The sequence below is a fragment of the Tubulanus polymorphus genome, chromosome 5 (assembly GCF_964204645.1).
Source record: "Tubulanus polymorphus chromosome 5, tnTubPoly1.2, whole genome shotgun sequence".
In the NCBI taxonomy this organism is placed as follows: Eukaryota; Metazoa; Nemertea; class Palaeonemertea; order Tubulaniformes; family Tubulanidae; genus Tubulanus; species Tubulanus polymorphus.
Genome location: NC_134029.1, coordinates 1,779,144 through 1,806,682, shown reverse-complemented (window position 1 = coordinate 1,806,682; position 27,539 = coordinate 1,779,144). Strand labels below are relative to the sequence as shown.

The 27,539-nt window shown below is 36.6% G+C and overlaps 6 protein-coding genes across 7 annotated transcripts; 2 read left to right on the top strand and 4 right to left on the bottom strand.

Moving 5' to 3' along the window:
- Positions 1-584: 584 nt before the first annotated feature.
- LOC141905462 (protein meiotic P26-like) lies at positions 585-8,718 on the bottom strand. The gene is made up of 13 exons (XM_074794329.1): positions 8,605-8,718; positions 7,461-8,106; positions 6,769-6,882; positions 5,590-5,850; positions 4,793-5,095; positions 3,963-4,431; positions 3,526-3,636; positions 3,087-3,317; positions 2,907-3,009; positions 2,258-2,418; positions 1,989-2,177; positions 1,761-1,912; positions 585-1,477 (listed from the first exon to the last, which is right to left on the bottom strand). The coding sequence occupies exons 2-13, from the start codon at positions 7,968-7,970 to the stop codon at positions 1,169-1,171; spliced, it is 2,913 nt and encodes a 970-aa protein (XP_074650430.1). The 5' UTR covers positions 7,971-8,106; positions 8,605-8,718; the 3' UTR covers positions 585-1,168.
- A 284-nt stretch (positions 8,719-9,002) lies between these two features.
- On the bottom strand, positions 9,003-10,280 carry LOC141905113 (DNA/RNA-binding protein KIN17-like). Its single transcript, XM_074793880.1, has one exon. The coding sequence runs from the start codon at positions 10,278-10,280 to the stop codon at positions 9,084-9,086; it is 1,197 nt and encodes a 398-aa protein (XP_074649981.1). The 3' UTR covers positions 9,003-9,083.
- Positions 10,281-10,329: 49 nt separating this feature from the next.
- On the bottom strand, positions 10,330-11,470 carry LOC141905114 (adenylate kinase isoenzyme 6-like). Its single transcript, XM_074793881.1, has 4 exons — positions 11,415-11,470; positions 11,061-11,212; positions 10,837-10,982; positions 10,330-10,516 (listed from the first exon to the last, which is right to left on the bottom strand). Exons 1-4 carry the CDS (start codon positions 11,449-11,451, stop codon positions 10,330-10,332), a joined length of 522 nt encoding a protein of 173 aa, XP_074649982.1. The 5' UTR covers positions 11,452-11,470.
- A 56-nt stretch (positions 11,471-11,526) lies between these two features.
- On the top strand, positions 11,527-21,412 carry LOC141905936 (PDZ domain-containing protein 8-like). 2 transcript variants are annotated; one of them, XM_074795047.1, is made up of 24 exons: positions 11,527-11,559; positions 12,181-12,446; positions 12,685-12,803; positions 13,064-13,142; positions 13,233-13,325; positions 13,406-13,582; positions 13,712-13,792; positions 13,877-14,090; positions 14,171-14,280; positions 14,355-14,441; positions 14,526-14,608; positions 14,741-14,825; positions 15,018-15,377; positions 15,675-15,830; positions 15,907-16,050; positions 16,133-16,239; positions 16,337-16,363; positions 16,768-17,007; positions 17,502-17,580; positions 17,666-17,760; positions 17,842-18,020; positions 18,230-18,471; positions 18,807-18,998; positions 19,511-21,412. In XM_074795047.1, exons 2-24 carry the CDS (start codon positions 12,300-12,302, stop codon positions 19,832-19,834), a joined length of 3,420 nt encoding a protein of 1,139 aa, XP_074651148.1. In that variant the 5' UTR covers positions 11,527-11,559; positions 12,181-12,299; the 3' UTR covers positions 19,835-21,412. The 2 variants fall into 2 exon arrangements, with proteins under 2 accessions (XP_074651148.1, XP_074651149.1); XM_074795048.1 differs by lacking the exon at positions 16,337-16,363.
- Positions 21,413-21,754: 342 nt separating this feature from the next.
- LOC141904969 (copper transport protein ATOX1-like) lies at positions 21,755-22,960 on the bottom strand. Its single transcript, XM_074793624.1, has 4 exons — positions 22,877-22,960; positions 22,390-22,462; positions 22,158-22,304; positions 21,755-22,072 (listed from the first exon to the last, which is right to left on the bottom strand). Exons 1-3 carry the CDS (start codon positions 22,880-22,882, stop codon positions 22,177-22,179), a joined length of 207 nt encoding a protein of 68 aa, XP_074649725.1. The 5' UTR covers positions 22,883-22,960; the 3' UTR covers positions 21,755-22,072; positions 22,158-22,176.
- A 244-nt stretch (positions 22,961-23,204) lies between these two features.
- On the top strand, positions 23,205-26,825 carry LOC141905869 (stabilizer of axonemal microtubules 5-like). The gene is made up of 8 exons (XM_074794945.1): positions 23,205-23,304; positions 23,537-24,116; positions 24,640-24,752; positions 24,852-25,080; positions 25,463-25,581; positions 25,660-25,858; positions 25,943-26,031; positions 26,165-26,825. The coding sequence occupies exons 2-8, from the start codon at positions 23,537-23,539 to the stop codon at positions 26,327-26,329; spliced, it is 1,494 nt and encodes a 497-aa protein (XP_074651046.1). The 5' UTR covers positions 23,205-23,304; the 3' UTR covers positions 26,330-26,825.
- Positions 26,826-27,539: the final 714 nt, after the last annotated feature.

Below are 27,539 nucleotides of genomic sequence, written 5' to 3'. Positions count from 1 at the left end.
CACAGTTTCATTATGTTTTATGAGACAGAAAATCATAAATATATGTCACGAATTCAGACTGTAAGCTCAGATACACAGAGCAGTATCAGATACCGACAGGGAATATAGATACCGCGAACCCCGATACACGTGGAACAGTAACTACAGGTCTCGATACCAGGAGCAGATACAGTAAACCCCAATACCCAACCATTCATATTGGAAGTTGAATACCGCATTGCCAATACCCAACCATTCATATTGGAAGTTGAATACCGCATTATCATAACGCTCTCAAGATTTTACGGAACAACGGCTAGGTACAAGACTTATATGTCGGCAACTGTTATGAAAATGGCCGCAGCCAGCGTTTGGTAGACTTTAATAATGAAATCACACGGACTTTTTAATATGGCAGTGTTCATATATATATAACATACACAGTAGAAATACACTGAATATTCATATATATAAACCTATAATAGATTCAATAATAATAATAATAATATGCGCTAACAAAAAATTGTTTGTCAACACATGTATTATTGGCACAAGATTAAATAATGATGATAAACGCATTGCGTGTATATAAAAAGAAAACATGTCGTTCACAGCACAACTGATTATTACGGTAACAACTAGTCATTAAAGGCGCATCTCGCTTCTTTTAATCCGATCAGCTGAAAATCAGAAAGTCACTCGCGCAGAATTGAGTGATATTTCACGACTTTCTAAAAATCGAAGTATTATGAGATGAATTAATTTGATCTATGGACAGGAAGGGAATGTTTTAATCAATTAAGCAACAGTTTGTTAATGAATTAATCTATCTACACGTACGGCTGTTCTTCACCGATATTTCGTCATCTGTCTCCCGAGAAGAACTGTACGTTAAACCTGCATCAAGCAACTAACTCATGAGTAATATTACAACGAATCAGTGAAGCTTTCTCGCCTAGGAATAAAACCGTCCGTCTTACGCTTAAAAACGAGGTGGACATCGATTAGTTTAAAGCTATTTACGTATATATAATTTTTTTTCCTCAATGTCACCAGAAACGATCAACTTTTAAAAAATACCGAACCAACTCGAATAGAACGTACGTACATTACAAACACCTTTCATCTTTAAAACATCAACGAACTTCCAGTAGTTAATTCATATATTTACATACAGATGGCGCTGTCACTAAGCGATGTATAACGTGTTTAAGACTAGAACGTGGTGGTTGTTTTTGGCCAGCGTTACGATGTAACCTTCAGACGTTATCTTCAAACCGCAGCACCGGCTGACCTTGACATACGGACACTCGAATTCTCCGATGAGTGATCCGTCGCGCTGGAATACACCGACGTGGAACCGATTACCGTGACTGTCGCCGATCAATACGTCACCAGCGTCGCTTATATCGATACCGTTCGGGAAATTAGTGATATTCTCACATCCGATACGTCTGAGGAACTGACCTTCCTCGTTAAATACAACCACACAGTGACCCTACAAATACATTTAGACAAACATACAATTAACGAAAATGACACCTTAGCAACATTCAGGCCAGGGTTTGTATAGAAAAACAAAGAGTTATTAGATAACAAAAGTAGTGCTTTTAATGAAAATGAACAAAAAATTCTTCTGATATTGAGAGTATTTTGATATTTTTAGGAGTTGAGCTCTTGAAAACAGTAGAAACCACTCTCTAAGTCGTTGTAGTCCTATCTTATCGCTCTCCCCTCAAAGACTGAGAATTGTAAGCCGTAAATATGAAAATAAAACGTACCTTGAAATCACAAACGAAGTATTCTTTACCATTGACAGCGATATCAGACGGTTCTCTCATATAATCACTACAATCAAACCAGCGAACCAATTCACCAGTTTCAGCAATACAGAATACAGTAGGAGATACACTATCAACAGCTACTATATGACCTGTAATTATAATTGCATGTTAGTGATATAATCCTTCTATATATCAACAAATAGGGCATGTATTACTGAATGTTACCCTGTGGAGTGATAGCCAATCCCGCTACTATATCGATATATCTGATCGCTATTTTCTTGATGAAATGCCCGTTCTTCGTGAATATCTGCATTCTAGATCTTTCATTACCACGATCGCAAACGACGTATTTACCGGAGTTCCTCATAACGGCAACTTTACGCGGGTACCACAGCTGACCTTCTTCACGACCTACAAACACCGACCAAATTTTCTCTTTATAATGTCGGAAATACAACATCACAGATCTTAACGTAGAAATCTATTCTTACCAGGAATTCCGAACTGATATTTAAATTCACCGGTTTTCTCGAACACTTGAATTCGGTGATTATTCGTGTCGGCGACAATTATGTCTTCTTCTAATCCGAGACAGAATCCGTGAGGTGAATTAAACTGTCCTTTACCCGGACCGAGCTGTCCGAATTTACACCTATTACAAAATACCAAGAAGTTTTCATACACCGGAAATAATAACAGAAAATTACATGTCGTTTAAAAAGTTAATCAAATTATGGCAATTCTTTATATCTTCTAATTTCTAATAACTTCATGACTATTGTTGAACTCGGATTCTTTTATTTCACGTGATACATAAAAGCTTAGTTACCGATCAAAAGGCACGCCTAGATAGTCATTCGGCATGACTGACTGCTATACATGGTGCCTCAACAATAACAATGCCGATAGTAAACAGCAAGCACACGGTACAGTGTGGTGAAAACCCTAACCCTAGGTCACACTGATCACTATTCACTGGCCATTCAACCCTAACCAAACATATGTTAGGTCAATTCATCACAGGTATACAGCTGGCTTTGTTGACAATGGGCATTCAGGGTTGACTGAACTGAGATACAACAGAATACAGTGCAAACTGAATACACTCTACACGACTGGAATCATTACTATTTCACTTACCTAATCTGCATGGCTGACATTTTACCAGATCTTCGAGGGAAGGGTGGTGTAGGGTTAGCGGGATTAAAAGGATTACTCGTACTACCGTAGATTCCTGATGGAACTGAAACATATATAAAACCCAAAATCAAACATGATCTCTATGAAACGCCGACTCAGCTTTGAGTGAGTTATATTTACCAGGAGACGGTGTGCTTCCCATACGAGTAGTCGATGCATTAAATGTACCGATATTAGTCAGCGTATTATTTTGTGTTGATGAAGGAGGTTGCGTCAGACTTCCGAATCCTCCGTTTAATTGAGTACGATTCAACAGCGTGGCTAACTCATCTAACGTCGGTGTCGGTGACGTCGTGTTGGATGAAGATATTCCATCCAACGGAGGCAATGCTCCAAGTTCTGCTAACAAATCTGTGCGAACATATTATAAAACAAATAAACTCAATAATTCTCTGATAATGAATGAGTCCTGACTCAACAACTGGCTTGATTTAAGGAGTAGTTCGAGGGTACTGTATTTTTTGCTACGATGCCTAAACACTGGAGGATCTCGGAGAAGATTTTCGCTAGAATTCTATAAATCAAGCGTTTTCGAATGATGGAAAATATCATATCTCACCATTTTCATGATTTGAAGCCATCGAGTTCTGTCTACCGAGGATCGACTGTATTCCAGTGACGTTGTTTAGATTGAGTCCCGGTAAAACCTGACCATTCAACGTGATCTGTCCTGTAGCGACACAAGATGTTAGATCATAGTCGTGAAAGTCTGAAACTGATATAACATAGAACACGGGCGTCATGGTAACGCGTCTGCTGACTGAGAGTGCAGAGTGCGACGATGACTTTCACCATCACTGCATGTGTCACAGTGAGTGTGTCACACTGCATGTGTGCGTGTGTCAGTGTTAAAACAGTTACGACAACAAAAAAACACATTCGATGTTAGAATTATTGATTATCAGTAAAACACAATAATATAATATGTCTTAATGGTTCAGATTCTTTGCAATTAACAATAATGCATGAATACAAATATTTAAAATGAAATGTTACCTTGAGGATTAATGTTGACAGTTCCGAGTCTAGCAAGTGTGGCGAGGTTAACTAACGGTGTATTACTACCACTACCTCCACTACTAGCATCTAGAGAGATACCGCTATCAGACATCGCCGGACTGTGAGAACTACGAGATAAACTTCTCTCAGTAATCGCCGCTATTCCGCTACCCATTGATCCAGTTATATTAGACATACTAGATATGAGCGGCGGAGGGGTGATTGTATTCGGTATTGATACCGATAACGACAGTGGAGGTAGATGTGAAACCGGATTCTGGACAGGCATGAAATCGGTCGGCGTCTGTACGGCAGCTGCAGCGCCACCTGTTACAGATGTCTGCGGTATTGTATTCAACGACAACAGCGTAGCATTCACGGGACTCAGCACTCCGGACGGGAGACTGAACGCGTCCGTATCAAATGATGATTGCAGAGATGAAACTTGAGTCTCGATGCTCGTTTCCTATAAAGGTAATGTATGCAAAATAGGCTACAGTCATGAAACAACTAGTCTATACCGATGATTTTAGTTAACAGGCTGCAAAGCACTGAAATCCTATATCAAACAATCAATCATTTAGGTTAATTCATTTCCCGCAGTCTATGGAACTGCAGTTTCAAGACTTCACGAGCAACTGATGGTTTTAAAACAGTGAAAGCGACCGTTTCAAAATGGAAGAAACCAAGGCTATATTTCCAATGAAGGCTTGTTATTCAAGGGCAATTTTCTACAATTGTTTCTAAAATTTGTATCATCCGTTTGCTCAAAATGAACTGCTAGTAGATGAAATTACCCAAATGCACATTGTCGGTCGGCTCCTCACCTTTTTCTTGAAATGACCGAAAGCTCGAGTGACCGCGTCCTCGAATTCTTTCGTATCGCTAACGAATTCGATCTGATTGCTCACGTCTGCTGTTGGCGTGTTATTGATCAGAGACATTAACTGAGTCTTCACGACTTTCTTCATCATCAATAACTCGACGTCGTTGCCGTTAGTGACAATACGATCGGTGAATTTACAGCCGTCCTCGATTCTATCGACTGTTTTCGACACGCTGTGAATCATATCCATTATCTTCAATTCTTGGTTGTAGTGTAATTCGCCGAGGTCTTTTAGCGCATTTTCCTGGTTAAAAACAACATTGAATCGATATAATTTTGAACAATTATTTTCTTTTGTATAAAAATTAATTTCCCTGTTTTCAGATTATTATTCATATTTGATCTAATATCAAACACATTCTATAGATACCAGTTAAAAATCAGTTCAACGATAAATCGTAGCAAGAGTCTAAACGTCATTACTTTAAAGAAATATCCTAGTTATCTTAGTTGAAAGTGGGTTTTACAGCTAATAAAGACTGACAGCTACTTGTGCGTTAAAGAAACCAGGCCAAAATCTATTTTTAGATGTTTTTATCGCTGTCTGTCTGCCAAAGAAAGTACTAAAAGTCAAGTGTATCCAACCATAAATTCTTGTATTTCCGATGAGATGAATTCAGCCATGTTGATTTTTTATTTCATATTTTTAACTATTGCTTGCATGTGTTTCATACACACACACACACACACACAGTAGTTGTTAGTTCTTCACCTGTGATTCATATGCGATGTTTTTACCTGGCATTTTTCTAAAATAGCTTTATAGCTCTGGAATGTTTCCTGAATGAGTCCTTTCGCGTGGTCTCGCTGTTCCTGTAACTCCGACAGACAATTCTGTAGATTATACTTTGTATCTTCGCAGAATTGAACTTTCGATCTACTTTCGTTCATCAGTGATGTCATCTCCTCTTTCGTGTGTTGTTCGATATCTTGAAATCTTTCGCACAAATGTTCAGGCGATTTGTGATCAGTAATCGTGCAATTATTACAAACTGTCACCTGCAATAACAGTTACACGCGCTACATAAAATACTGTTGCCAATGAATATAACAACTTTATATCTATATGTGTGTAGCATTTAACATTCAGAGATAAACATTCTGATAGTTTCATACATGTAAACAGTATATAGACCAATAAGCTAGAAATCTTCAAACACAAATAATGAAACAAATTCTTCCTGCACTAAGTCCCCACATCTTCTGAAAACGTATGGTGATTAAACTAACATCGGAACAAATATAATTTAGGGCTGCTTAGGCCACAGACTAGCTAAGTCTAGTCTAGGTACGACTTGATTGTAAAAGCCTAAGAAGTTATCACTAGTATTATGTGATTTGAGACCACCCTAGGACTAAGTAAAAATGTTGAACTGGGCCCCGGTTGAGAATTCTTTGAGAACAAATGTTGATAAAGATGTCAATAGGTTGAGGTCAGATTTACGCACTCGGTCCCTCTGTGACCATCAATAACAGCATCTAAACAACCGGCCCTAAATACAATTCATTACTGTCTCTTAATACAAAGATCCTTTCAGTTTCAGGCATTAAGTATCAAATATAGGTTTTTATATCTCAACCCGAAGGGAATTCAACGAGTTTTATATGAATATGCAATGTGTGTTATTCAGTGATTAATGAGGGGTTTACACATGTCAAGAGTTATATTGATTTGTAAGAAGGGATGAAACATTAAACCGTTGTTACACTGTTAACAGGTGGATCACACACACACACACACACATACTGCCAGTGTTCGGTATTAATCAATATAACCCAGGATACACAAACACACACAAAACACAGATCGAATTCAACCCTCACGTTATATCAGATCCAAAGGGCACGCTCTGTAATTTTTGTGTTCTAATTTCCGCACATGATTAATAGATTAAACGTTGAACGTTCTATTTTTACCTGACAAGAATTGCAGAAATATTTCATATTCTCAGTCGGATGTAGAGGGCAGAACACAGGTCGATGAAGAGAAAGTCCATTCTCGGCACTTTTCAATTCTTCAAACGTCAAAACCTGTGAATCAATAATCATACATTAGATTTCAACAACAATCACACTTTCAGTTTATGTGAACTTTCTTTCAAATTCATTACAGCAGAAAGTGAGAGTTACAAGCTGTACAATCAAATAACAGCTGGATTAATATGCGTTCAATTGTAAGGGCAGGTCTAGCCAAGTAGAATTAAACCCTGGCTGTACCATCAATCAAACTAACTTGGAAGAAACATAGATCACTCAAATAAGCAAATTCAAATGAGTTAGCAGGGCTGCCAACCTCTCATCAGTGACAAGTTGATCATTGAAACATGAACGAAAATATTCTAATTAATCAGTAATTATGAACATCGTTTTCAGTAAGTACACATCAATCGAATCAAATCAGTATTTCTAGCAGACAAAATGGTAGCAAATATTGAATATCAGGAACAATTGGCAGCACCGGGCTAAATGTTCAATGCCATCAAAATCGCACCGGGCTAAATGTTCAATGCCATCAAAATCGCACCGGGCTTAATGTTCAATGCCATCAAAATCTCAACGGCAATGATATGAAGTTTGTGTAGACCCATCGAAATATAAAACTAATTTACCTTGTGATTCTCAAAACATCTCATATATTGATGAGCGGTGACACAGTTCGGACAGAGAAATGTAGCGCAATCACTGCAGCGAGCGACAGCTTTCTCTTTAGCTTTACAACTCGTACAGATAATCTGCCTCTCCTCGATATCACTCATATCCAGTAAATTCGCCAACACAAAATCAAACGGCAAACCATCGATGCCTTTCTCGCCGAGTCTCGTCTCCTGTTCGCAGGTCGGGCAAACTAAAACATCGGGATTCTTCACTTTCACATCTTCATCTTCGCTCGCCTCTAATTCTTCGTCATCATCATCATCATCGTCACCAGACATCAACTTCTCTAGACATACGGTACAGAATACGTGTAAACACGTCAGGATTCGCGGATTCTTAAACTTGTCGTTACAAAGCGAACAAGTGTAGTCCTCGTTCATCAATAACGCGGCAGTATCACCTCCACTCAACGACTGAGTCTCGTCTTCCGACGTTACCGAGTTATTTGACGAAACCGACGACATTTTAAACAACGGCTTGTTTTTTTTTTCGCGCGTCCCGTTAATAGTTGTTTAACTGTAGTTCAGTTTTTTGTTTTTTCAGTCAAAATCTTCGAAGATCACACAATGCTTGTAAAAATATTTAAAAAATAAAAAATTCCTGAAAAATGAAAATAATAATTCTAAGTCCAAGAAATCTGATGAAATTTGATTATCTATTATGATGAAAGCAGTTTAAATAGCTTGTTCTGGATCTATCAATTAGAAATGAAAGTGAAACTGATGGTGAAATGTTTTAATTAATTCAACACGGAAGAGAGAAGCCATCTTGTTTGACGAAACATCAGAACAGGATAAATAAAATAGAATTAACATCCAGCAACAATATTAAGTTTATTGCATCCATAAATGGCTGGGTTGAATTTAGTTAACTCTTAAGAGTGCCAAATGTGCAATGTGAACATCTCAGCATGATGCAGCCGAGCCCGCGCACACGTCCTCGTTGATAGCTCTCAGCTGCATACTGCTCTGCTGCTGCACGACGAATGCTGGCGTGACCGACCTCCCCTCCCCCCGGACCTCACTTCAAACTCCAAATTACATCGTGTCTTCTCATATTAGCACACTTCAAACACATCAAATACAATCACACACTTACCAAGTTTATTGCTAACACCTTTATCACTTTCTAGTTGAATTCAACAGCCATGTTTTTCGATATTTTATCTCGGACTGATGACGCAGCGACAGCTATTTTATTCCGCCATCTTGTTTGCGAAGTAGATCTACTACGCATGCGCGAGCTGACGTATTTGGCGCCAATAGACGAGAAGCAGCATGGCCATACTCGATTGCCAGAGGAGGAGGATTAAGAGTAAAACACGGGTTCGAATCCATCGAATATACCTATTACGATCAGCTGCTTTATTGTTTGGCTTTACGTCGCTTGTATAGAAGTCTAGTATCTAAAACCACCAGCTTACATTCCGAAAAATTTGAAGAATTCATTAAATAGTCAACAAACAAAAATTCTTTGAAAGGAAATGACATGCATCAATCATATATTTATTTTCAAAGGATCTACAAAAACTCATTATTTTTATTTCACACAATACATGAATTTCAATCAAGAATACATCATTTCACATCGAGTTTACTGAAATCTTCATACGGTATTCCCACGAGAACCCGCCCTTTCAACGGACCCTGACTAATCTTAAGCGTAGAACAAAATTTCTTTTCATTAATGTCGACGAGTTTAGCTTGTGTATTTCTATAAGCGCCGTTAACGATAAGAACCGTTTTACCAATCGCCGGAATAACCGTCTCTAAATGAGTCTGATCGATGCGTAATTTATCTCCGGAATCATTCATTTTAACGACTCCCGTGAATTGATCTTCGACCTTCTGAATCACACCCTTGCGTTTATAGAATTTCTCGCCTAATTTTTTCGCGACTATTTTCACGACGATTCCTTCGTGGAGCCAGAAATCTTTACGATTTCGTTTCTCTTTCATGTTCTCTTCGTCGGTGATGATATCGTCGAGGGCCGATTTACGTTTTTCAGCCGTAGGTTTACTTCCACTCGCGCTCGGTTCAGAAACCGCCGATTTCAACGTTTCTAAAGCGTTAGTTTTCACGATGATTTTACCAGCTGACTCCGCGGCGACCGCCACTGCTGTCGTCTGCTTCGTTAAACCTCCGAAACTAAACGCTACTTTCTCTTCTTCGTTATCGCGCTTCAATTCGGTGAATTCCGCCTGCGGTTTCGATTTCTCCGTCGCCGCCGCCCGCTTCATCTGCTCCTCGACAAATTTCTGATTTCGTTCTTCGTCGTCGAGTTCCATTTTCTCTTTATTTTTCAACGCCTCCTGACGTTTGATCGTCTCTGGATCGCGGTCGATGTACTGCACGAACCATCCCTTCTCCGTCTCATCCACCGTACAGTGACCCTCTTTACCTAACCACTGGACGAACTCGGTCAACGTTAACCACTTTGTGGCGTTCATGTGAACGTGTTCCCGATACGAGATGTATTCCTGATAGACCTGATTCGCGTTGACGCGTTTCGTACCGAATCGTCGTTTCAATAACTCTATGTAACCGTCGAGGAATTCTTTAGAGAATGAATCGATATACGTGTGCGGATTCTCGGCGAACAGCAACAATTGACGCTGATGAGATTCCGACATCAGGTGACATTTGAAACCGTTTTCGTCGCGACATTGTTTCTGACACATCTGACAATACCAACGCAATTTCTGCAAACCTTTCGCTTTGATTCGGTTCGCGATCGCTTTCGGGGTTAAAAATCCACCTTTTTCTTTACCCATTTTGAATGAAATATAAATCTGTTTCTATCGATAATAAAAGTCTCCGTAATTAATTCGTATTCTTCCAGTTTTCGATCCACTTTTCAACATTCGCTAAATTCTCTTCCATTTCATCGGGAGTGTTACTCATCAGTTCGTGCACTATTTCTGTTTTATAAGATTGTTTAGCTTCGTCTAAAATCGTCTGAAATATTTCGCATTGAATATTATCCTGCAATTTCTTTTCGCTGTAGTTTCTGGAAAAAAAGAACAGTTAGCCAATTTTTATTGATGATTTTAGTCATTAGAAAAACGTAATTTTAACCGGGGTCCCGTTGCACATTCCTGACTTCAATCCCCAAAGCTGTTTCAGTTAAAGTGATAGATGAGCTTTAGAACTAAGATGGTCTTGAATCAATGCCAGGACTGTTCAACTGACCCCAGTATAATTTGAACAAAAGTTACAATTAAAACCCAATTTTTACATTACTGCGATAGTTATTAACTAGTTAACCTATAAAGAACTATTCGTTTGCTGTATTTATTCTGCACTACTCTACCGAGTGTTAATACCCACCTTGCTTCTAGACGGTTGTATAACACTGTGTTGTCGGTCCTCAGTACAAATACGATATCAAACCACCTTTCAGGGAAAAACTCACAGCTGTGATAATCAACGATATTACCACCGGTTTGTATCTGATCTTCTAATTCATCTATCACCTAAATAGGAAAATATTTCATCCATTAAAAATCATCAGCTGAATGGGATTTCTTTATTATTTAAAAACAACTAATCACCTTGTCCTCATCAATCACTGGACAATCATAACTCTCATCAAATCCTTCGAAAAGATTTTGTTCTTTTGCTAAATCACCAATATTTATGTAAGTCAACCCAGTTTTCACAGCTAATTCATTACCGAGAGTCGTTTTACCAGTTCCAGGTGTTCCTAGAAAAAAAAAACACTTAACGATTTAGCACAGACCATTTTTTTAAGGGGTGAAGGAAGTTTGAAGTGGATTTAGAAGGCTTCAAACTAGGATAAACCTTTAACGTTATATAAATACAAACATTTCATATATCAGAGATAAGGATAAGATGATGTAATTGATTACAGATATATTTGATTGTCATTAAATCACGATACAAACCTGTAATCAGTATGTTTGGTCCAATTTTGGACGCCATGGGTAAGGCTAAGCGCCGGACATGGATTTTCAGACTGTAGATCCTAGTTTTAGTTTCATCCCAGATGGCGCCATCAGCTGGTCGCATCATAAACTCAGGTTTTGACAGGTCAGAGAAATGATAATAAATACATTTTAAAGGCAGATAATGTTACTTTCTGATATTGTTTTATCAATTAATCACTGATGATGACTAATGAAGCCTTGCCATCATCATCAGCACCCACTTTGTGGTAAAGCAATCGAAGTGGGAAAAATGTGAAAAGCCTTTTTTAGTCTTCTTGCCCTTGCCTGCTTCTTTGATTTCGTTCGTTCTTTACGTTCCTGCCTGCCCTGCCTGCCTGCCTCGCTCAGTCCCTGCGGCACTGCAGCAGTGGTTTTTTTTCTCTGCTGTGCTTCCTTTTTCTGATACTGGGTCGAGTCTTTGATTTAAGACCATCAGTTATTGTGTGACAAACCCCTGTGGGCCGGGTTTGTTGGGGCAAACGGAATGGCTTCTGGTGATAGTGGTGGTTCTCGGCAGAAGATAACTAATTTCCTAGGGTATAGAGAGTAGCATTTCAAAACACAACATTGTCTGTGGTCGGAACAAACAAAAAACATACAATTGATTGTTTCCTAGTCAAGTGTACTAACTAATGAAATATGTGTCATACTATGGTCAGATAGATAGTGTAAATTGTAGATAAGAATTTACTAGTCATTAACACGAGTTCATTTTCTATTTCAGATGTTTTCCATTATGGGGAATGTGGCTATGGTGACAATAGTGGCTGATCCTAACCCTAACCCGACCTGAATAATACAACTAATCTATCATCGCGTGCAAGTCAGAGAAGAGATCCTACAATGTTTCTATTAATACTGCTATCAGTGTTAGTAGGTATCATTCTAACCCTCGCTGTACAGGCATACTTCATCAGGCGCTATTACATAACTCTACCAGTACGAGAAAAACCAGTTAATGATCAATTTGAAAGATTCATTTTGCCTCGGGTGAGTCTCAGAAATTAGGGTCAGACCTATAATGAAAAAAAGCCAACAGTTTTATAATATCCAAAAATTTAGAGTTTTTGATCGATATCTCAGTGTTTTAAAACTTTTTGGTTTTCGTGGGTTTGACACGAGCATATTTATTCATGACGCATGGTTAATTTCTACCTTGTCGATTTTTAGAAATATCACTATATTCATTCTTACAGTCTCAATTAGAAATTTATGCGATATTTTACAGGAAATTAAGGAACTGTTTGATGACGCTGATTTACGCAATAAGAAAGATTCTTGCGTTTGTTTGAATTTATTGCTACAATTTCTATTCGCTGAACTGAAAGATACCGATAGCATACGGAGGTATGGATTTAATAGCAGGGTGACGACTGACCTGAAAAGCATAAAAAACTTGAAGGAACAATCAGACAAATCTAGAAAAATGAGGGAAAAATCTTTTGGAAATGGGGGAAAGTGACCAGTACCAGTAAATTAATCAACTCATGCATTTCTCTAGTCTGAATACCAGTTATTGTTAGCGGTTCCCTACAACCGACGGTTCTAGACTAGCATTTCTCTTGCTGCTATTAAACGGTTAATTTCTACGTTCTTATCTTTTGTAGTTGGATGATTCAGAAATTGAATGTTGAATTTGAAGAAATGCTTCAAACAACAACTGGAAAACTGATTGATCAGATCATGGTAAACATTTCTATAATTTGAGAGAACTATAATTTTCTAACATGAAATATTAATCACATTAATCTGAATGTTGTTTTTCTCTTGTCGTAGGTTCGAGATTTTACGTTAGGTCCGACATTCCCAGTGATAAAACACACTAGTGTCAAAAACATAGTTCCTCAAGCTGATAATCATGGAATTGAAGTAAGTGAAGCTGATACCCGAGTTTTAAAGTTGTTATCGTGTTGTTCATTTTCTGAAATATCTTAATATCTATATTAAAGGAGGTTGAAATACTTGCTGATATCGAGTATCGCGGAGGTTTTCAAATCGCGGTCGATGTTGATATTTTATTCGGGAAGTCTGCATATTTATCTATTAAAGTATCTCAGCTACGCGGAGCAATACGGTTACAGTTATCGCGTATTCCCTTCACTCATTGGTCGTTTTCATTCATTGAGGTGAGTGTTAGTTTAATGGATGATGTATGTACAGATTTAAAACCACAAATTTATTTAATCAAAAATTTGACACGACGTTTCAAACCCTCTGAATATTTCTAGTTCATTTACTCAGTGTTTTCAATTTAGGAGCCGTTGTTAGAATTTGATGTGGATTCACAATTTGAGGGACGACCGATGCCACAAATCACGTCTCTTATTATCAATCAGGTAAAAAATCATTCAAACATTTTAGATTCAAACTTTCTAGAATTGAATTTGAATTTTTTTCGATTTTTTCATTCGATTTTTCAGATTCGTCGCTCCATACGTAAGAAACATACTCTACCCAACTATAAGATACGGTTTAACCCTCTTTTTACCAAACCGTCAATCCCACCGTCTGTGCAAGATTTATATATGTTTGGACGTAAGATTAGCGTCGGACAATTAACAGTGACAGTATTAGAATGTAGTAGATTAATGAAAGTACCACCGGATTGTAAAATATATTGTACATTAGCTTTAGGTAAGTACAGACTAGTGGAAATATTGAAGACTAGTTTCTCACTATACCAGGCGTATTATTGGATTCGTGTGAATTTTTAGATAAATTACGCTGGGTTGAATTAGTCAGTAACAGACGTAAACTATGGATAACGCGAGATGTTGATATATTTCGTGGAGCTGCTCAGAGTTTAGGTTTAGTTTTCAAAGAAGTAAGTTTCAAATTCAGTCCAAAGAAATCTAAAGTACGGTTATTTTTTCATGGAAACATGCTTCGTGTTATTAGGAATTCTTACTGGATAAGTATGAAGAAGTTGTGATGATTGAAACAGTAACTCCATACTCACCCGCTAGTGATGCCGATATACGCAAGGTATGAACTTGAACATCTTCTCATGATTATTAGATGATTGATTTAGTTTATGGGAACTGAATATTTTGTAATTGTTGATTTTAGAATGATGTACTGATCGCAGTGAATGGTGTTAGAGTTACTTCAGCTAAACAAGCCGTTAAATTAATGAAATCAGCAGGAGATAAGTATGTCAATTATATAACCTCTTAACTTACTAGTACCGGTATATCACATAAAAATACTGCTAGTATCATCATTAAAATACAGACCTACAGTGAATCATCATCGATTACTTCTAGATTGCATCGTTTTTGTAGGTTTTCTGTGCGTATTGAAAGAGCAGCGATTCCAAGACAACAACTTCACGATATAATCGTCGATGAAGATCGAGTGGTGCTCGGGGTTTGTTTCATTTACATCTGTCTGTATTTGCTGTTATCATTTATAGCCATGAAGAATAAACTTGTGTTGAAGATAATGAACGCTCCGACGATTGATGATATCTTGAATTTTGATAATCCGACGGTTTCGAGGATTTATCTAAATCTAATGAAAAAAAGATAAGATACTAAAATAGTTGTGTTTATTATGCAGGATACTGAGTGTGTAAATACAAGTGCTGCTGATACTGAAGATACAGCCGGGAATACGGATGAAGAATATATAAATATAACAGTTCGATCTCACACCGATGAAACGCAATCATCATCTCCGAAACGTACTCCCAGTCGCGAACGAAAAAGCTTTTCATTCCTGTCGGCAGGTGGCGGTTTATTCCAACGACGTAGATCTCGTGAGGCTCCGTCGTTTGAAGGAAGTCCATCGGCGTCGCCAAGAGGAAGTCCGGAACCGAGTCGTCGGTTATTAGCGTCTTTAGACGATGAGAACTCAGAGTTAATGAGAGACAGAAGAGTTCATAGTGATGGGTCTATCGAGGTTCCAGGAAGGAAAGCGGTACGTTTTCACTCGTTTCCTTCATTCAATCCCGTAGTTACTGCTGTTACTCAAAAGTGGTCACTGAACTAGAAAACTTGGAAACTCGAGAATCTTGAACATCCTGGCAAAATCCTGATTAGCTCCATGTGATTCATGAAAAAATGAATGAATTATATATAACATGTTCATCTAACCTGTGACAGATTCACTTGAGGAATTTTGTGTCATAACATTGAAATCTTTGGGAATTTGTAAACGGGGAAAAGTGGCAACGGTGTTAATCACTAAAACAACCTCGTACATTTCTGATTGCAGTCAAATGGTTCTGATAGCGGTTCACCGAATAAACGTGATCCTAAAATACCTACAAATTCATCAAGCGCTAAATTATCGGATCCACCTAGTAATAACAGTTTAGACGTTCTAGGAACAATTGAACTGAAGAAAACAAGACTTGTATCAGTCGCGCAGGTCTGTGATATTACTACGCTTATATCGATAATTCTAAAAACTTCCGATGTAAGAATCCCTCCTAATTCTATTATAGACGCCGTTTTGGGACGAGAAGTTTCTGTTTGATGTCGAAGATCACCATAAATATTTGAACGCTTGTGTTTGGTATCGAACTCCAGAGAAATTAGATAAACAATCACGCATTATAAAACCGCAGAAAGATTTACTTCTCGGACATGTAAGTCAATCGATCACTCGTTGTAAGTTGTGAAATGAGTTACAGATTTCTGTTCTAATTTGAATCATGTATATATATACAGATAAGCGTACCACTGATGGATATAGCTACTGAATGTTTAACGACTCTACAGGGTGATACTCAGAAATCATACTACCTATCTCCACCAGAGGGCAGAGCCGGCGCGAGGTAATGTTCTCACTTCTCACTCTCGGATTTAACTTTCGTTTCTATGTAAAACAACAACAAACAGAATTCAGTTGAATGTATTGTGAAATATTTGTAGGCAATATTTAGATTTAGCAAATCGTTTGTAAGTATTCAGAGGTTACATGTACTCTATTTAACAACTAAACTCGCAACCTAACATCCCGTATAATGTCCCTTATTTAGGGGTTGTGGTAATGAAGGGTCTTTTCGTTGTGGTTGAGGCGATAGTAATAATAGATTAATCCTTTTTCTGTCAGATTCTATTATCATTTACCCGAGTAACATACGAATAACATGCATCATAATCTTTAATCATTGTCTTAATCTGTGCACGGGTATTTCAATCTGTGTTCTCTTTGATCGGGCTGATTTTGTTTAGAATCAATGTCTACTTTTAACGGAAAAAGTTCCTCCTATATAATCTTACTATTTCTCAAGATTTTAAGCAAACAGAACAGAGGGTCATATTTATAGAATATTCTCATGTTTACCACATTGTATTTTCAGTCGAAGTAAAAATTCGATTTCGTCTCATCCGGGATTTGATGAGAAAATCAGCCACGGCGATATAACACTAGCGTTCTTACATAAACCTACCCCGGTACAGGCTAAAGATACGATTCATAACAAACGCTCGTCCTCTCCTAAAAAAACACTGTCGCCTGATACTGACGATTTAACCATGACAACAACGACAGACGATAATACAACGAATTTCTTGTCTAACGGCGATACTCAGGGAAAACGGTAAGAACGGATATTTTTTGGAGAAATTTCAAGATATTTTTTGGAGAAATTTCAAGACTTGATGTATGAAACTCAACAGTTCTGTTGATTTATTCAAATGAATTTCAGTCATAAAAAGGTGGCTTCACTCGTGAAGCGTTTGAGTGGCCAAATGTCTTTACGTCAGAAAGGTTTAAGGTAGAATCGATGTTAGATATTAAACAGTGTTTTATCGGGACAAATCCACATAGAATTCCATAGTCGCGCATGTATTTTCATTGAATGGACAAAAATCAAAATATATTTTTGATAGAAATAGTTTAGAATCTAGATTCCATTTACCTGTCTGTAGTTTCAGTGTTTGTAATTTCATGTAAGACTTAGGGTAACGCGGGATATTAACAGTTATCAAAGTGTGTGATCACTGAGAGATTTAGAATCACTGGTTGTTAGAGTACGAGTGATGGTCGGTATCAGTTTACACTTAATCAGTTTCTGCGTTCTTTATGTTACAGTGCTATTGTTGAAGGAAGACATGATTTTATAGGAACTCAATTTCATTCCGCTACTTACTGCCATTTCTGTGCTAAAAAGGTCAGTGAGGAATGACTCATCTAACATAGATAAATAATCTCTTTCCCTGAACAAACATTGCATTGAAACATGCTGTAACTTTCAGATCTGGTTGAAGACTGCATTCCAGTGTCGTATTTGTGCTATGATCTGTCATAAGAAATGTACCGAGAAATGCCAGAAACAAACGCTTTGTACAAAGTAAGTTTAAATCATAGTTGTACTTTCTAGACTTTAAACCTTGCTGCAATATGCATGAATATCAAAATATGATTACTATAGGGATGGTCCACTGCCCAAGTTTCCATTTGAACCGGCTGTCGAACAAGAAGACATAAAACCCGAGGATAAACCGGTGTCGCCACCTGCTGCTCGAGGACACATCGCACAGAAATCAGCCGCTTTATTTTCTCGAATTACGCGCAGAGAATCACCTAAATTTGGAAGAACAAAATCTGCCGGTAAGATTCATTCTTAAAATATCACTTATCAAGACAAAATCCTTAGGAAGATCATGTTATTTATGTAGATCAAACTCAGTGCAAAATGAAAAGCGTGTATTGTTAGAATGTAGTGGTACATATATTTATATATAATTGTGTTGGACTAAATCTTAGTGTTTTAATTACCGGGTGTGGTTTGTATTATATCGTATCGGGTTTTCTTTAAGGAACGAGCAATAAAGAAGATCTGAAGAAACGTTGTGAAACTCCGTCTCCGTCCGCTCGTCACAAACGCCTTTCTTCAACCGATGATATACTGGTTCTAGAAACTAAAGACGATCAAGCAATTCCTAATAAACATTCTACACTCAATATACCAGATACAGTTCCACGAACGAGATCATCCACATCGCTAGAGGGACTCATCAAACAAGATGCGCTGAAAACTAAGGATTTCTTGAATAAAGAGGTTTGTAACAGAATCGTCTCAACCGTCATCGGTATCCAGATCTATAGTTTCTGGTTAGAATTTGGCTCGAGGTGTGAAACATCACAAATCAACTCATTTAGCTCTTTAGTCAAACTTAATCTAGAACTGTGGAACTGGATCTAGATCTCTAGATAACTGACACCAAAAATCTAGAATCTTCTTTCTCGCAATTTTCTAATCAAGCAACACACAAATCAATGAAGACAAATTCATGTTCGAATTCATAGAATGTTAAGCTGATTATTTTAGTTACAACATAATTTGCGCTAATGTTGTTTATTGATTCATCAAGTGATTTTTTATTGTTTTTCTAGTCTGGTGAAAACTCGTTGATGACGGACAGCTCCGATGAGGAGGAAGAAGCGATGATGTTACAAATTATGAAAGATTATCGTAAAACGTCTCATGATAATGATGAAAGGGTCGTCACAGCTGCCAAACAGATGGGTAAAGAACTATACTCACACATGTCTCCTGAAGAACGTCGAGAAAAACTTGATAATATGGTACGTCATTTCACAAATGAACATGAGTATAAGATTACTGTTTCTCCGATGATGAGATTAAGATTAATCTCAAAACCAGTAGATTAGTACGGTAACTGCAAGATATCAGTTGCGGGATCGTTTGTCAACTTTGTATTATTTTATTTATGAATGATGTTTTTGAAAGAAATGAATTGAATTTATTTCTTCAGATAACCAGTTATATGAATATGGTTAGTAACATTGGTTTCGGGGTTTACACCGTGTAAGATATTCCTGACTAATCTGTTTTAGTGTAGATAGGTAGAGTGATGCTGATGCTGCTGCTGCTGCCCTTAGCTTTTTAATCTGCTCTAGAAATTCTTGCAGATTCACTCTCGCTGATATAGCCACATCATTTCCCTATTTCATACATTCTGGTGAAAAGGTTTTATTTTAGATTTGGTTTGAGATTTGTTCGACTTTCCTCTCTCAGATTATCAGATTTTTAGGTAGTAGTTTTTTTTACCTGTTCGGTTATTTATCTATTACAGATAACGAAGTTTCAGTATGAGATCGATGCCGAATCCGACCACCGGGCGGAGTTAGCGAGATTCGAACGAGAGACGTCGAATCAGAAACAGAAATCACAAATTAAAGAGAAGATTATAAAATCCGATGAGAAAATTCAGTCGTTGGCCGTTTTAATGTTACATTACTGCGCCGGATTACAACATTGTATGGATCAACTAGAGGAGAATAAACAGGATGAGGAAGAGTTTACGGATACACAGGATCTTACATCAGATGAATTAATACACGATGATAATATCACAGATATACAAGATGAAGATGACTTGATAGAAAAACAATGTTAATTCAATAGGCGAATAACAAGAGTTCAGCCGTAGATCCATCAGTTTTATATTGTATTATTTATGTTAACTACTCTATTTGTTTTATAGTATTTTATTCAAAGTTCTTTATTCACGTGAGATCTTTTTCATGTTTGATAAGAAAATAGTGGTTCAGAGAACTGGGAAGAATTGGGAGACTTTGATAAAAAACCTGTTGAATCTAGTTCACAAGCAAATGTTGGCTTTATTTGAAGGTAGTCAAACTCTGTACATATCATTATAAACTTGAAATAATAGATTCATGTTCCAAATGTGAGTTTCTTTAATGAAATAATTTTCTCGTCTACAAATCAATGACTAGTTATATATATATTAGTACAAGTTACATGAATAGCAAATATAGCTGGCAAAACATATCTTTTCTTAATAACGCATTATTGATGGATACATGTGTGAATTACTATCATAAGGGCATGCAGCATTCTATCAGAAAATGAACAGTGGAATGATTTATTTGAAATAACTGAGTTTAGTCACTAATGTTGAATGAGCTCATTTTATATGAATTCAGAAAAACAATATTTAACAATCGTAACCAAGATTCTAAAGTGAAATGGCAAACTAGAGTTTGGTGCTGGAGTTTGAGGGACCAGTATGTGGTGCTCGGAATTGTTTAGTTTTATTTCTATTTTGTAAAAATGATCAGATATTAGGGTAATTTATTTAATTTTGTTGCTATTAATTTTTTAATAAAATATGAATACAGTTGCTGCACAATCAATCATCATTTAAAATCTCTTTTACCAAATTTTAGAAATTGATTCAGGTTTTATTCATTGATAGATTATCAAGAAAACCTCTCAAATATTAAAACGATGTCCAGAGGGGAAGTGATAGGTAAAATATAAGGATCATTTGAAATCAATTTCCATTCGTATACAGCTATTAATGTTATATTATGTATGTTTTATTTGTGATAAAGATTTGCAAAGTTTCATGCATTTCATTTTTGTGTAAACCGGATTGAAATGATGATATTTTCATCCTATACTCAAGGTGCTGTCTTTTGTTATATTTGTCTGTTTTATGTTGTAAATTGATTTTGTTTGTGTTTTTGCACGCAGAGTTTCTAGATATTGTTGTCTTCAAAGAATTCATTAAGGAAGATTTTGTTTTGCTCTGTATTAATGTACAACTTCATTTGATGAAATGGAGCATAATATCCTACGTACTGTTCCAATTATTGAATCATTCGTACGATACAGAATAACCCGGGTCTCATCTCACCTCTTACTGTTTGTGTCGCTTCTTTTATTTAGAAAATGCTCTGGAGAGATACATATTTGCAGAGATGGCTTGATTATTTATTTAGCTATGCAATATACTGTATTGGTATCATTGGAATTGATTTCCTTTTTCTATTGAGATCCTGACCATTTTAGCTTCTGAACATGTGGAATCTATTTTCACATTTCTTTATAGTTACACAGGAATTATCTGTGATACAAAATATTCTAGTCTTTTAGTAAATGTTGTTGTCAAATTTACATGTACTATCGATAGAAATAAGGTATATGTATCAGTGTATCATGGACAGAAAATCTGTGGCAATAAACATTTATATATGAAAAATATTTCTTCATACTCTATTGCATTTGCCCTAAGATATATACATACTTGATGACTGGCCCACAAGTTTATCAGTCAAGAGCTCTGATGCAATGCAGAGGCAAGGTGGACCTTTTCACGTAACATTGTTCAGTATTTGGAGAGCTGTATAACTTGACTAGTCTCGACCCTACACAGTATAATAGAGTTCTGAGTAATCGTGAAGATAATACACTGCAACAACAAGAGGATGGAGTAATTGCTTTTCTACTGCGAACTTCAATGGTCATCCAGAATAGAAATCAAAATACAAGTAAAGATAATTTAGCATAATTGACATCTTTTATTCAATACACTCCAATAAATAGAGAAAGTTTTTCAAACAGTATTAAGCATTATTTGACTACATGGAAATTTTCTACTTGAGGATGACACAAATCATTTCAACCATTTATTCAAAAATATTTTCATCAATCATTTTTTAACAAACAACTTTAAACAAAGCCTTTACACGATTGGAAAATGATTTAGAAATATCAAATTATCAGTGGAATTTCCGAAATTATTTATCAAATAATAAAATTTATCATTTAGATTTCGAGACATGTACATCTACAAGCACCAAGATGATCCAAAAGGAATGTAGCACATCTGAAAATACAAAAACAACAAAGCTTCAGTGTCAGATACTGCGTTCGAATACATTTAAAAGCTATATTTTGAATCGATAATTTACCAATCAGTATATTAGTTTATTATTGCGTTCCGATAAAAGTTGTGGCTTTTCCGGTTTTCTTTATAATTTCAAGTATCTCATCGGATGATAAATCAGTTTCTACGAAGACTTTTTTATTCTCAAGATCAATCTGAAATGTTTCTATCCCTGAAAATATACATCAAAACCATTTTACAAACAATGTAGCAATCTTTTTAAGCTGTATTCTCATCTCTCCGGAATAATTGCTCGCCTTTCTTCCGCAATACTCTTTCAACTGCTCCAGAACAACCCTCACAGGTCATTTCTACTGAGAATTCGTGTTTCTGTAAAAAATGAACCAACAATAATTTGTGGATAGTTCCTCTAAAAGAGGATTTTTGAGCTGGTCATTTACTTCAATACTTGTCGAGGATTCACCGACTCTATTCACAGATAGTGGTAAAAGTGCAGATCCGCACCTCTCCGCGTAAACGGTTCAATCAATTACATTAAATATCAATGTTTTTAGATTCAAAATTCATCAATTCAGTACATTGCCATTGTTTAATTCAAGATATCTTCACTAACTAGAAAGATTTTAGCCTGGAATACTGGATTCTCTGTCATTCAGCAGATTGCGTCGATCACGAGAGGTGCGGATCTGCAATTTTTACCGAGATAGTTTGAGCTAAAATATTGTGAATAGATAACTAAGATCAAACTAAGACTAAGAGCGCCTTTTTAAACACCATACTTACAGGCATTGCACTACTTAGTACTTGTTTTTCAGTTCAATCGTTCATTTCCGGGTTATCGACCGGTGCTGCCCTCTAACCGTGAGATTAGAAATTAATAGCATACAAGTGACCAAGCCTGGCCCTTGATAAATTACATAGAGCAAAAAATTAAAGTTGTGTATGGAACGCCATCACTGCAAAAAATCTAATTCGCAATATTACATTCTTCTAACAGCATTATTACCAAAATTGCCAAAAACTGCCTATTTAGATAGTGCCAATAAAGAGTTGAATTGAATTGGTCAAGGTTACAGCTGGATAATTTACGGTTATAAAGACATCCAATGTTATGGTAACCGAGGACGCCAACACTGAAATGAAGCAAAAACTGTAACAGCTGGAAAAATGCTTGAATGGTAGAAGCGGTGAAATTGTGAAAGTAGTAAGAGGTGAATTGAATGAAATAACTGAATCATAAAATTATAGAAATCAATCCAAAAGGGCCAACAAAAAACATACTACAATAATAATTAATAGAATAAGCAGACGTAAGTGAAGAAAACACCACACACAATTCGATTCCTGAATCGAATGAAAACAATCATCAAATCACCTGTCGTCAATGAAAATATATTTTTACCTCTCAGCCTTTGCTCTAAATCTGTAATCTCGATATTTCAGATGGGCGTTACGTTGAAGGAAGAAAAAAAAAGCGGTAATTTTCCATTGCTCGCTCCACCGAAAACAGGCGTTGAATTTCTGTCGTCGTCGCATATGAAAATTTCCCAAGATGCTCGCTCGGTGAACGGGTCGCTGTATAACAGCACGTTTAAACAGGATTATATCCCGCATGTCCAATACGGGAAACTATCACCGCATAAACCATCGCAGCCCGCCGACGTCATGCATAAAGATGCCCGCTTCTTCAACGACAATCGCTCGGTTACCGTGACAACATTCCTACCGAGGTTTGCGCTGCGGTCGACGTTGACGGGAACTCCCAAACAACTGCAGTCGACGAACTTTAAAATGGACCGCGATACGTCGAAATTCAACTCCTTCGATACGACTCACGATTCGTATTTTACGCCGAAAGATTTCGATCGTAATCCGGCGGTTCGAGGTCGCGATATGAAAATGAACGAACACATCATCGTCGCCGATCGAGAAAAAGAAATGAATCCGAAATCAGATTATCGAAGATTTTTTAAAGGCCACGACACGAATAGTGTTAGAGTTAACAGAATCATTAAAGGCTCAGGTAACTGCAACATGATTTCTTCCTTAATAATCCTTAAAAGGCTTTTCGAGCATCAGTAGAGCCACCAGATTTTCAGTTGGTCTACTAATTTCACTGGTTAGATATTAGATTTAAGGTATTAGACCAGGGGCCGGTTGCATAGTCATGGCTTAGACTAAAGACCAGTCTAAGACCAACTTAGTTCTATAGCAAGTCTTAAGATTTAAGACCCTTTTTGGACTTAAGTCACGACTGTGCAATTGTCCCCAGGTTCTATAGATTCAAGAAGAGACACTGTGCGACTAAGCTTTGATGTAATGCTGCTCCATATATCCACACAGACACATAGTCAGAGCTGTCAGCTGTTCTTCGGTTTCACTCTTTCATCCGGAGTGATAATGATTTGCTGCTAGCGCAAATGCGAAAGATCCAAAAATATATGGAACCCTAAACTGAAAGGGGTTTCAGTTGTTCTTTCATTCCAAAACTGAGTAGGTGTAAAAATGTATTGCGAAATAACCAACTGGTGATGCATTCATTTCAGGTCCAAAAGGATCAACTACAATTAAAGGGGACAAACGCTTACATGGATTTGATACAACTCAAGAGGAACATTTTACTGGCCAGAGTCAATATAGAGTCAAGTGTCTCCCAGCTGTGAGTTCAGCAGGAATTCACCTTCCTTTTGATATCGGTTTCTGTACGATATAAAAGTTTTTCAAAAGTTTTCAAAAATTGACGTAATCTTAATTTCAGCCGGGAGCCGGTTCAAACATACCGACAGGGGATGAGACTCGCTTCCCATCAGAAACAACGACTCATCACGATTCATTCGCCGAAATCAAATTTGAACCGTTTAAATATTTGAAATCAGATATCTGCGGTAAACTTCAGAAGACGAACTTCCGCTTGACAGATCATCATACCGATAATCACGCTTATAACAGTACACATGGTGTTTCATATACTGTGAAAAATCTACCAGGTAATTTGAACCGTCAAAACCTATGATACTAAGTAATGAAAATCTATTGAGAATTAAAGTCATCACATTACTGAAATCATTCCAATTTTTGCTATTAGAATAAGTTATTTGGATAAGTTGTCAACATGAAACGAGAAAATACACAATATCCGTGTATGATGAATAATGAGTGAAATCCACAATAAATTCTGCCAAAAATGAAAAGTTCTATATTAAAATAATTATATTTCAAGCTGCTATTAGCCATCATCAGGCATACTGACAGTACATATATTTTACTATATTTTGATGGATATCTGGAAGTTTGAACTCATCATAAACTCCACAAAATATCTATAGACTTTTATTGGATATTGATCTTATATGTTTTTTGTCATTACAGTTTCTAGAAGCGCACCGGCTTACCACCGTAACCATAGCGATTTACCGAAAGGCGATGTAAGTCAGGGTCGTAATGTCGACAGATTATCAATGACAACAAACAGATATTACCACGGAAAGGTAACATGCAATCATTTAATACATGATACTATAGAATGCATGTTCAGTTTTTAATATTGATTATTTTCTCCGATGTAGGCGATCAATTTCCCGAAACCTACTATAGTATCAGGAGCAGAGAAGCGTGTTTTTAGTAAAGTGGTTCTCGGAGAACCGAGACTCGGATCTCAATTCTACGATACAACCGTAGATACCACATTTACACCGTTAACACTCCCCGATATAATACCTCAAAGACATCATAGATCTTATACATCAGTTCCACTCTCTTACTATGGTAAATAACTCTCCTCTCATTAAAACACCACAGAATTTTATAGTATTTTATTGATTAAAATGATTGTTTGTATTGTGTCTCTAGGACGTGAATTGACTGAACCTACTAGTAGAGAAGATTTCAAAGATCCAAAACAAGGAAAAATGATTCCAAATCCAGCCGCTATTTCTAAGGTATTTGTCGCAATTCTATTTTCTATTTTGATCAAAACATTTGAGATTCTAGTTCTATTTTTGATGAATGGATTTTTTTCTCTGGTGGAATGAAGAATTATAAAGTTTTTGTTTTTGTTTTTTCTATTTATAGTTAAAAGACTCGCACATTTTGCCTCCGGTCTCAAACAATTATCTCTTCTCAACTGAACACATCGAACAATTTACGCCTAAATCGTCGAAACGTTATGAAATCGATGGAGGAAAACTACAAAGAAGTTCAGTTCCACTCGGAACTATGATAATCAAAGCCAATTGATTTAGTGAAAATATGGTTACATGCATAATGTTGCTACAGTGAAACCTCATTTATAAAAAGACCTTGTACAACAAACAAACTATTAGTTAAAGACCCTAACAAATATATTTTCTTGTCCCCTGAAGTTTGCTGTCCACTGTACATCTATTTAATGTATTGCATGGCTAACTTTGGTTTACTCTTTTAAACAATGTTTGATGTGAAAATTCAAATAAAGAATGTATAATTTTTGCTTCCTTGATGATGATGATGATGAAAAGTAATGCCTGAAAACTGTTTTGAAGTAGTTTTAGAAAAAGAATTGTGTTCTATCGATTTATAAGTTGTTATTATTGTTGGTAGTTTCAGTGTGATATTATCAATCAGTATTGCCGTGAATTTTAATGTTAATGAATGCTGTGATTTGTTTAATGACAATATATTCTGATTTTTCTAGTCCATTTATTGATTTTCTGTGATAAACTATATATATTCTTTTGTCTTTTTTATGATAAATATATTTTGCAGTGGTAAACTATATATGTATAGGCTATTGTTTCTTTTCGATTTTTTACGTTGTATGAAACCAAGGCCAGAACAGAACTTGATGAACAAAGATGAAGCCAAAAAAATCATTCGTGGCTCCTATCTAACTTGGGATTGAAAAGGTTTTTATCTGCACTGTTGGAGATAGATATGTGCCTGAATATGATCCTTATGGTTTGTAGCAAGTTTACTTGGTGCTACTTTTTAGAATTATTTGTTAAGGCCCTGATTTGAGCTTACTTTTAGCACAAAATGTCAAAAAGTGCTACGTTTTGACTTATTTGAAATATTTCTCACGATTACCAATTCCATCAACGCTATGCTTTATCTAATGAAATGATGATCGTCTTTATGAAGACCTTGAAGCCACATTTTAATAGAAATAATTCCAATTTAGGATTTAATCCGATCTTTGCTTATGGTCAAAAAGATAAGTATTCAATCACGTGCACACTGTCAGTGTGTCTATGTAGATAAAACCATGACAAGTGATTGCGATGTCTATCATGGGCGTAATTCACTAAAAGCTGCCACCACTTTTTCTGCACTAAACCGTGCAAGCAGAAATTAATAGTCTCTCATTAGCAATAAAATGGAAATATTCAAATATCTTTTTTCAACTAGTCCTTAGAAACAACTCGTCATGCCCCGCGTAAATCAAAATTCCTCAACATTGTTTTATACG

Coding starts and splice junctions, on each gene's coding strand:
- LOC141905869 (XM_074794945.1), top strand. CDS start 23,537: ATGGGCGTTACGTTGAAGGAAGAAAAAAAAAGCGGTAATTTTCCATTG. Junction 25,582..25,659: donor ACAGATATTACCACGGAAAG/GTAACATGCAAT, acceptor TCTCCGATGTAG/GCGATCAATTTCCCGAAACC. Junction 25,859..25,942: donor AGTTCCACTCTCTTACTATG/GTAAATAACTCT, acceptor TTGTGTCTCTAG/GACGTGAATTGACTGAACCT.
- LOC141905114 (XM_074793881.1), bottom strand. CDS start 11,451: ATGGCGTCCAAAATTGGACCAAACATACTGATTACAG. Junction 11,213..11,414: donor ACCAAACATACTGATTACAG/GTTTGTATCGTG, acceptor TTTTTTTTCTAG/GAACACCTGGAACTGGTAAA. Junction 10,983..11,060: donor CAGTGATTGATGAGGACAAG/GTGATTAGTTGT, acceptor TTTCCTATTTAG/GTGATAGATGAATTAGAAGA.
- LOC141905113 (XM_074793880.1), bottom strand. CDS start 10,280: ATGGGTAAAGAAAAAGGTGGATTTTTAACCCCGAAAGCGATCGCGAAC.
- LOC141905462 (XM_074794329.1), bottom strand. CDS start 7,970: ATGTCGTCGGTTTCGTCAAATAACTCGGTAACGTCGGAAGACGAGACT. Junction 5,851..6,768: donor ATTTCTGCAATTCTTGTCAG/GTAAAAATAGAA, acceptor CTGTTATTGCAG/GTGACAGTTTGTAATAATTG. Junction 1,478..1,760: donor ACTTCGTTTGTGATTTCAAG/GTACGTTTTATT, acceptor ATGTATTTGTAG/GGTCACTGTGTGGTTGTATT.
- LOC141904969 (XM_074793624.1), bottom strand. Junction 22,305..22,389: donor AAGAGTATTGCGGAAGAAAG/GCGAGCAATTAT, acceptor GTATATTTTCAG/GGATAGAAACATTTCAGATT.
- LOC141905936 (XM_074795047.1), top strand. CDS start 12,300: ATGTTTCTATTAATACTGCTATCAGTGTTAGTAGGTATCATTCTAACC. Junction 13,793..13,876: donor CGTCTCTTATTATCAATCAG/GTAAAAAATCAT, acceptor TCGATTTTTCAG/ATTCGTCGCTCCATACGTAA. Junction 18,021..18,229: donor TGGAAGAACAAAATCTGCCG/GTAAGATTCATT, acceptor GTTTTCTTTAAG/GAACGAGCAATAAAGAAGAT.